General features: G+C 52.4%; 4 protein-coding genes across 6 annotated transcripts; all 4 read right to left on the reverse strand.

Annotated features, from left to right (window-relative positions):
- Positions 1-360: 360 nt before the first annotated feature.
- Positions 361-825, reverse strand: KVP18_002565 (uncharacterized protein; the record flags this gene model as incomplete). 2 transcript variants are annotated; one of them, XM_067953543.1, is made up of 1 exon in its annotated part: positions 361-825. In XM_067953543.1, the coding sequence occupies one exon, from the start codon at positions 823-825 to the stop codon at positions 361-363; it is 465 nt and encodes a 154-aa protein (XP_067813875.1). The 2 variants fall into 2 exon arrangements, with proteins under 2 accessions (XP_067813875.1, XP_067813874.1); XM_067953542.1 differs by having other exon boundaries at positions 361-732.
- On the reverse strand, positions 826-1,077 carry KVP18_002563 (uncharacterized protein; the record flags this gene model as incomplete). The annotated part of the gene is made up of 1 exon (XM_067953540.1): positions 826-1,077. One exon carries the CDS (start codon positions 1,075-1,077, stop codon positions 826-828), a length of 252 nt encoding a protein of 83 aa, XP_067813872.1.
- An 806-nt stretch (positions 1,078-1,883) lies between these two features.
- Positions 1,884-7,310, reverse strand: KVP18_002566 (uncharacterized protein; the record flags this gene model as incomplete). 2 transcript variants are annotated; one of them, XM_067953544.1, is made up of 1 exon in its annotated part: positions 1,884-7,310. In XM_067953544.1, one exon carries the CDS (start codon positions 7,308-7,310, stop codon positions 1,884-1,886), a length of 5,427 nt encoding a protein of 1,808 aa, XP_067813876.1. The 2 variants fall into 2 exon arrangements, with proteins under 2 accessions (XP_067813876.1, XP_067813877.1); XM_067953545.1 differs by having other exon boundaries at positions 1,884-7,265.
- Positions 7,311-7,351: 41 nt separating this feature from the next.
- On the reverse strand, positions 7,352-7,822 carry KVP18_002564 (uncharacterized protein; the record flags this gene model as incomplete). The annotated part of the gene is made up of 1 exon (XM_067953541.1): positions 7,352-7,822. The coding sequence occupies one exon, from the start codon at positions 7,820-7,822 to the stop codon at positions 7,352-7,354; it is 471 nt and encodes a 156-aa protein (XP_067813873.1).
- Between the last annotated feature and the right edge of the window lie 85 nt (positions 7,823-7,907).

The following is a 7,907-nucleotide window of genomic DNA, read 5'->3' on the forward strand; positions in this document are numbered from 1 at the left end:
TGGTAACTTGTGGACTGGATCATCAAGTGGTTCCTAGCGAACACAGAGATGTCTAGCACTAAATTATTATATTGCCGGAGACAGAATTAATTCGGAATTGGATGAATGTGATTCGAAAGGTAGCAGACATTCGAATCACTTAGTATCACCACTTTTCAATTTGAATCTATTTTGCACTATACATAGTACACCGTTTTTCAATTTGAACCAATTTAGCGCTTCTGTACCTTAAGAAGGATGTCTGTTACAAACTTCTCAGTGGGATTCTGCTCGACGTCACCAGTGGCGGCAAGCATCGAAAAAGGATGAAAAAAGTCGTCTGAAGGATGAAAAAGTCGTAGTACGGCAACAGTTGTTGAATCATTCCTTAGGACACCTGCGGTTTGTTATAATACATGTAGCGCCCCAGGCAAGCTCGCAGCAGCCAGCGTCCGCCTCACTGTCCTTCGCGTTCTTCCAGAGGTTGAGGTCGTAGTGTACCTGGTGAAGGTTGGCCAAGGCAGCATCCACAGCCTCGTTGTTGGCGTCCACAACATGCTGCCCCTTCTTGCCGTAGGTCTTCTGGATAGCACTATTGAACATAGCGATCGCCTCCTCCATAGGAAGAACCTCCGAGAGCTCAAAGAAACATGTCGCGAGGATGTTGTTCCAACTCCGTGGGACAGCATCGATGACGAAACCCAGCGCGTCGCGGTTAGCCATGTCGATGCGGTCAGCATCGATGACGAACATCCGTGCGTCGCGGTTAGCAATGTCGCGCTTTACGCTGGCAGGTAGCAGTCGGTCGGGGCCACTTGGCGTTGAGCAGGAAAGTGCCCTTGTCATTCAGATTCTCAGCAACGTTGAAGTCATACACGTAATGAGTTCTGTGTACGGCCACGTAATCTGCGCGGCGGAGCTGATAACTCGACTTGATCTCCTCAGGTCCAAAACGGAGGTGGGACAACGCGAGTCCGCCAGGTTCATACCTGGAGAGGCGAAGTACCCCTGCACCTTCAGGTCGGTGTTTTGACCGACAATCTTGATCACATTCTTGTTAGCACCCACGGTCTTGTCATCTACCACGCCCCAGAACATGCATTGCCGCGGGAACAGAGTTCACATTGTAATAGGGAAGGGAGAGGTTGGTGACATCGTCATTGATTCCCACCGTAAATGGGCGCTTCGGCTTCAAAGATTCCAAGTTCAGAAATGCGAGGTTCTGAACCCGTCATAGAAGTGCATAAAGGGAATGCTCGCCTTCAATGTAGCAATGTGAGCCACCAATGCCATGTCTGCAGACTCCTGCACGGAGTTGAACACAGCCCCGTGGCTCTGCAGGACATCACGTCAGAGTGCTCGCCGAAAATCGATAGCGCCTCGTGTGCCCGTGCAGATACGTGAAACACAGCCGGTAGAAATTCGCCTGCGATTTTGTACATAGGCGGTATCATGAGCAAAACTCCTTGACATGCAGTGAATGTAGTGGTCATAACGCCGACAGAGAGACCGCCGTGCACAGAACCAGCGGCGCCTGCCTCCGGCTGGAGTTGGCGAACGCTAGAGACGTTGCCAAACGCATTGAGTTTACGCTGAGCACTCAGACTCTCGAAATGCTCAGACGCAGATAAATGCGCCATCCACACACACATACGCCGTCTCTGCAACAGCAACAGAGCCGTCAACGATAGCAGTATGCGAGACCTGTCCTTCGAATAATTCCTTCTCAATGGACATGCTGTGTTTTTTTACGTGTTTCTGGATAATTCTTCAGTGGAAGCGCGCCTGCCACATCTACAACCATATCTTTGAGGCGCTCTGCCACATCTACTGACCATTAAAAAACCATAACTTTGACCTTGCAGGTTTCGCGAATTTCGGTTAGTGTCATCTAAACGAGTTCTCTACCAGGCCTCGACATTGTAGCGACCCTGGAGAATCAATTGGGTCAGCCGCTCGTCAGCTTCCTCGAAACTAAGGCCTCCATTCATAGAGAGCACTGTCGTCACAGCGCGTCGAATGTCAATAGGGACCTGCTTGGCGGATCCGCAAAGGTAAAAATAGCCTTCTTCAGTGATGAATCGCTTGAAGAAGGTGTCTGGATCGTTGTAGATTTCATGCTGGATGTAGTGCTTCTTATCTGTGTCACGAGAGAACGCACACTTCAGCTCAGTCAAAACACCCTCCTCCAAGTAGGCATTCATCTCTTCACCGTACAGGAAGTCCTTGGCGGCGTAACGGCAACCGAAGTAAACGGTCATCGGTCCAACAGGCTTCCCAGATCGCTTCAGCCAGACACGATGTTGGATGAAGGCTCGGAACGGGGCTAGACCAGTGCCCATACCAGCGACAATGATCGGGTGCAGGTCAGTAGGAGGTAGGTTGAACGCAGTGGCCTTGATTGCGCCACATACAGTGTGCGAGAGGCTCTCTCCGATCTGGGCAAAACGACGAATGGTGCCAGTGGCTTCACCAGTGCGAAGAGCACCCTGAGGGTTCATCCAGTCGACGATACCGACGCACAGTTGCAACTTGTCCTCTCCAACGAACTTCTGACACGAGGCAATAGAGTAATACCGGCACCTAATAAGAGGGAGCAAATCAATCATCTCCTCTAGACTGGGCATGATGCTCGGGAAGATCTTCATAACATCAAAGAAAGTCAGTGACGATTTCAACCAGCCCTTCACCTGGCATTTTCCTTCGTCGGTGGTTAAGAGTTTCCTGGCAGATTCCTTCTCGTTGGGATCCTTGCAGTGCTTCCAAAGGCCATCATAGAAACCGCGAGTGGGCTTGCCGGCAAAGTCGAGGCACTCAACAAAGAGTTGCCTGACAGTAATGTCGTTCTTGAAAAGTACGTCATACTTAGCATTCGACTCGGTCCCAACAGGGCGAATTTGCACCCACCGGTTAGGGTTGTAGCCGTAGTGCATGCAGAACTTATCGACCTCGACAGGGTCATTCTGGGGCCATATAGCCAAGGAATCTCCAAGAGCGTATTTCATATCCGTCCCGGAGAGGTCGAATTCAAGGTGACGAACCTCCACATCATAATCTGTGGGAGTGATCCTGCGGTTCTCCACGAGCTTGATGTGACGTGTGCCCATATGCAAGCAAGGCTTAATCTCGGCAGCGGGCCGATCCACAACCTGATACACCGAAGCATCAGGAGTTTCCACGACGTTCTGCTCCTCCGGAGCCTTGACGGCCAACAAGTACTCAGGGAACCAATCCGCAAAAGCGGTTTCAAACTTGTCGTCGTCGCAGTCGTCGCCCATCCCAACGGACATAACCTCAGTGGCGCCTAGCTCTAGGAACCGCTTATGAAGGTTCAAAGCTGCAACGTTGAAGAAGACGTAGCAAGAGTCCCCCAAGCCAAACGTAGCAACGTTAACGTTTTCAAAAGGTTTCTCCTCGGGATTAGCCTGCCGCAGAGCTGCCCAGAAGTCCTTGGTGTTGCCAGGGAACTCCCCCTGGCCTGCAGTAGAACAGAATATTATGACGTTGCGCATAGCTGCGACGTCCTCGACGCCAACTTCATAGAAGGACTTCACCTTGGCAGTAAGACCGCGATTCTTAAGGGTTCTGCAGGCACGGCCAGCAAGCTCTTCGGCATTGCCGGTTTCCGATCCGTAGAGGATGAAGACGGCGTCCTCGTCTTGCCCTTGGCTGTTGATCAACTGTCCGTAATCGCCATACTCTGACCGGAATTTGAGCCTTTGGAATCGCTCGACAGCCCACTTCTCCAGCTGCTCCAGACACTTGTCAGCCATCTCAGGCTTTGTGCGGCGTAGAATGGAGAATCGGTTCTCCTTGTTCAGCATGGTCTTGATGTCTGCCTTGAGCTTCTTTGAATCCAACTGCAACGGCAGCTCACCAACATCAGCCAGTGCGGGGTTGAAGCGGTAGAGAGGCCAGTAGCCGCTATCGACAGCCAACTTAGTGTGCTCGATCTGCTGAGAGAAAGGCTTGATGTACTGATGCTCGATGCAAGGGCTGTACGCCAAAATCAGCGAAGATCCATTATACCTCTCCGCTTCGACAATTGCGCGTACAGTCTGCGCCATGTTCGCAGAAGAAGAGATCGATGCCACGTAGACGTCGCCGTACTCCATCATGAGCATGCCAAGATCCTTCTTGTTGCGAGTTCGGCCTCCTGTGGCGAATTTATGCACGGCACCTGCCATGGTAGCCTTCGACACTTGACCTCCTGTGTTGGAGTACACCTCGGTGTCAAGAACCAATACATTGACATCAACGCCCTGAGCCATGATGTGATCCAATCCTCCATAGCCGATGTCGAACGCCCAACCGTCACCTCCAATCAACCAAATGCATATCTTGGGCAGCATGTCCTTGTTCTTCGCGATCTCATCGAAAGTCGGATGTTTGGACGCCTCAGCATCAATGGTATCCTTCAAACCGTCGTAGACCTTCTGACACACGATATCGTTAGTCCAACCAACCTGCCAGTCCTTCAGGTGAGCAAGAACGGTAGCATCGCACAAGTCAACCAGCTCCTGACTGCTCACGACGGAGTCGACAAGGCGCTTCAGATATTCTCGACGGGTGGCGATAGACATTACCATACCGTAACCGTATTCGGCGTTGTCCTCAAACAGGGAGTTGCCCCAGGCGGGACCGAGTCCCTTGTTGTTGGTCGTGTATGGCACGGAAGGGAACGAGCCGCCCCAGATAGAAGAGCACCCCGTTGCATTAGCTATGACCATACGTTCACCGTACAACTGGGTGAGCAGCTTCACATAGGGAGTCTCTCCGCAGCCCTCACAGGCTCCAGAGAATTCCAACAAGGGTTGGTAGAACTGTGACCCCTTCAAAGTCGACCTAGTCTGAGCGGGTAGAATCTCAGCGCGGTTCGGCAAAGCACGCGCATAAGCCCAGTTCTCCGCCTCGCGGTCACTGACCTCTGCCAGAGGAGTCATAGTGAGTGCCTCATCCGGACACGCAATGGCGCAGAGCTGACACCCCGTACAATCAAGGGGTGCGACCTGGATTCGGTACTGCATGCCGGCGAATTCTGGAACTCCTCTGCTCTTTTTAGTGTTGAACGACTCTGGAGCTCGTTCCGCCTCGTCGTCGTCAAGTAGGAAGGGCCTGATGGCGGCATGGGGGCAAACGAAGGAACAGTAGTTACACTGCGTGCATTTGTCCATGTTCACGATGGGGACATTCAGCGCTATGCCGCGCTTCTCGTAGTTGGCAGTGCCCATAGGCAACTTGCCTCCCTCATACTCCTTGAAGGCTGATATAGGGAGGTCGGCCTCACGCTTCTGTACCTTAAGGAGGATGTCTGTTACAAACTTCTCAGTGGGATTCTGCTCGACGTCACCAGTGCCAGTGGAGCCAGTGTCCGACTCACTGTCCTTCGCGTTCTTCCAGAGGTCGAGGTCGTAGTGTACCTGGTGAAGGTTGGCCAAAGCAGCATCCACAGCCTTGTTGTTGGCGTCCACGACATGCTGCCCCTTCTTGCCGTAGGTCTTCTGGATAGCACTCTTGAACAGAGCGATCGCCTCCTCCATGGGAAGAACCTCCGAGAGCTTAAAGAAACATGTCATGAGGATGTTGTTCACACGACGTCCCATGCCATTCTCGACAGCAACGCGGTTGGCATCGATGACGAACATCCGTGCGTCGCGGTTAGCAATGTCGCGTTTGACGCCGGCAGGCAGCAGTCGGTTGATATCCTCCACCGCCCACTGGGTGTTGAGCAGGAAAGTGCCCTTGTCATTCAGATTCTCAGCAACGTTGAAGTCAAATACGTACTGAGTTCTGTGTGCGGCCACGTAATCTGCGCGGCGGAGCTGATAACTCGACTTGATCTCCTCAGGTCCAAAACGGAGGTGGGACATGGTGAGTCCACCAGCTTTATAGGCGGAGTAGGCGAAGTACCCCTGCACCTTCAGGTCGGTGTTTTGACCGATAATCTTGATTACATTCTTGTTAGCCCCCACGGTCCCGTCAGATCCCATGCCCCAGAACAGGCATTGCCGCGTACCAGCGGGAACAGAGTTCACATTGTGCATGTGATAGGGAAGGGAGAGGTTGGTGACATCGTCATTGATTCCCACCGTAAATGGGTGCTTCGGCTTCGAAGATTCCAAGTTCAGAAAGACTGCGTGCACCATCTCAGGAGTGAACTCTCGAGATCCGAGGCCGAAACGACCACCAATGACGCGAGGGCAATTGTCCATGTTGATAACAGAACCCACGACGTCCAAAAACAGAGGCTCAGCGAGGGAACCAGACTCCTTTGTACGGTCCAATACAGCGATTCGTTTGCACGTCTTCGGAATGAACTCCAAAAACTTATCTACCTTCCAAGGTCGGTAGAGACGAGCACAGATGACGCCTCGGTTAGCACCAAACTTCTCGAAGGCGAGAGTCTCGCGGATAACGGACACCCCAGATCCCATGCAGACGACAACCATCTCGGCATTGGGGTCACCATGGTACTCGAATAGACTGTAAGATCTGCCTGTGTATTTATGGAGGGCTGCGAACGTCTCCTCGACGAAGTCCGGAACGCGATCGTAGTGAGAGTTGCACATCTCGACGTTCTGCATGTACACCTCGGGTCCCTGAGATGTCCCCTTAAGGTAAGGATGAGTGGGATTCAAGGCTCCATCCCTGAACTTCTGAATAGCGTCAGTGGGCAGCAGGTGTTTAACGAAGTCAGTGTTAAACATCTGGATCTTCTGAATCTCATGCGAGGTTCTGAACCCGTCATAGAAGTGCATAAAGGGAATGCTTGCCTTCAATGTAGCAATGTGAGCCACCAATGCCATGTCTGCAGACTCCTGCACGGAGTTGGAACACAGCATAGCAAACCCGGTGGCTCTGCAGGACATCACGTCGGAGTGGTCGCCGAAAATCGATAGCGCCTGTCCAGCAATTGCCCGTGCAGATACGTGAAACACAGCCGGTAGAAACTCGCCTGCGATTTTATACATCGGCGGTATCATGAGCAGAAGTCCTTGACTTGCAGTGAATGTAGTGGTCATAGCGCCGACAGAGAGACCACCGTGCACAGAACCAGCGGCGCCTGCCTCCGACTGGAGTTGGCGAACGCTAGAGACGTTGCCAAACGCATTGAGTTTACGCTGAGCACTCAGACTCTCGAAATGCTCAGACGCGGCACTGGAGGGGGTGATGGGGTAGATAAATGCGCCATCCACACACACATACGCCGTCTCTGCAACAGCAACAGAGCCGTCAACGATAGCAGTATGCGAGACCTGTCCTTCGAATTCCTTCTCAATGGACATGCTATGCTGTTTTTTTACGTGTTTTCGGTGCGTATTGTGGGGCATGATTATTGCAGGAATGGCAGTGCGTCAATAGCGGGCTGTCGTCACACGAGCTTTCGGCTTTCCTCCATCAGCGACTCGGCGTTCTCTTTTTCATAGCCGCTGCCTCCAACATCGTAGACCGCCGCCAGCGACCTTAGGGACCCGAACACGCACCATACGGGAGTGTACAGCAGCAGACGACCGAGCACAAACAAGCAAAATTGGATGAGGAGTTCAAGGTGTTCCTGTGCAAAGGCTGAGAAGTTCGAGTAGACGTACTTGAACGCCTTGCCCATAATTTGGCGCTTCTCAATGCAGTTGACGATCAGGATGGACACGTCAGTTAGGTCGATAATGATGCTCGCCACAATCAATATGCAAAGGAGCGATCCGGCCAAATTGAGTGTCACGGATCTGCGGCTGTGCAGCGCGTACACCCCAAACGCCGCCCACACGAAGGGAGCGAACGCATCAACGAACTCTCGCCAGTTCGTGACGAAAGGAAAGCTGAATACAGAGATGGAGATGTGCATGCCAAAGTAGATGAGCAGGCCGCTCCGCAAAGAGCAGCAGCAGCATCCACAAAAGCGTGCGTAGTCATCTCGAGACTTACAGCAC

This window comes from the organism of the source record quoted next, assembly GCF_019968955.1.
Source record: "MAG: Porospora cf. gigantea A chromosome Unknown PgA_NODE_1096_length_7907_cov_399.307, whole genome shotgun sequence".
Taxonomy (NCBI): Eukaryota; Apicomplexa; class Conoidasida; order Eugregarinorida; family Porosporidae; genus Porospora; species Porospora cf. gigantea A.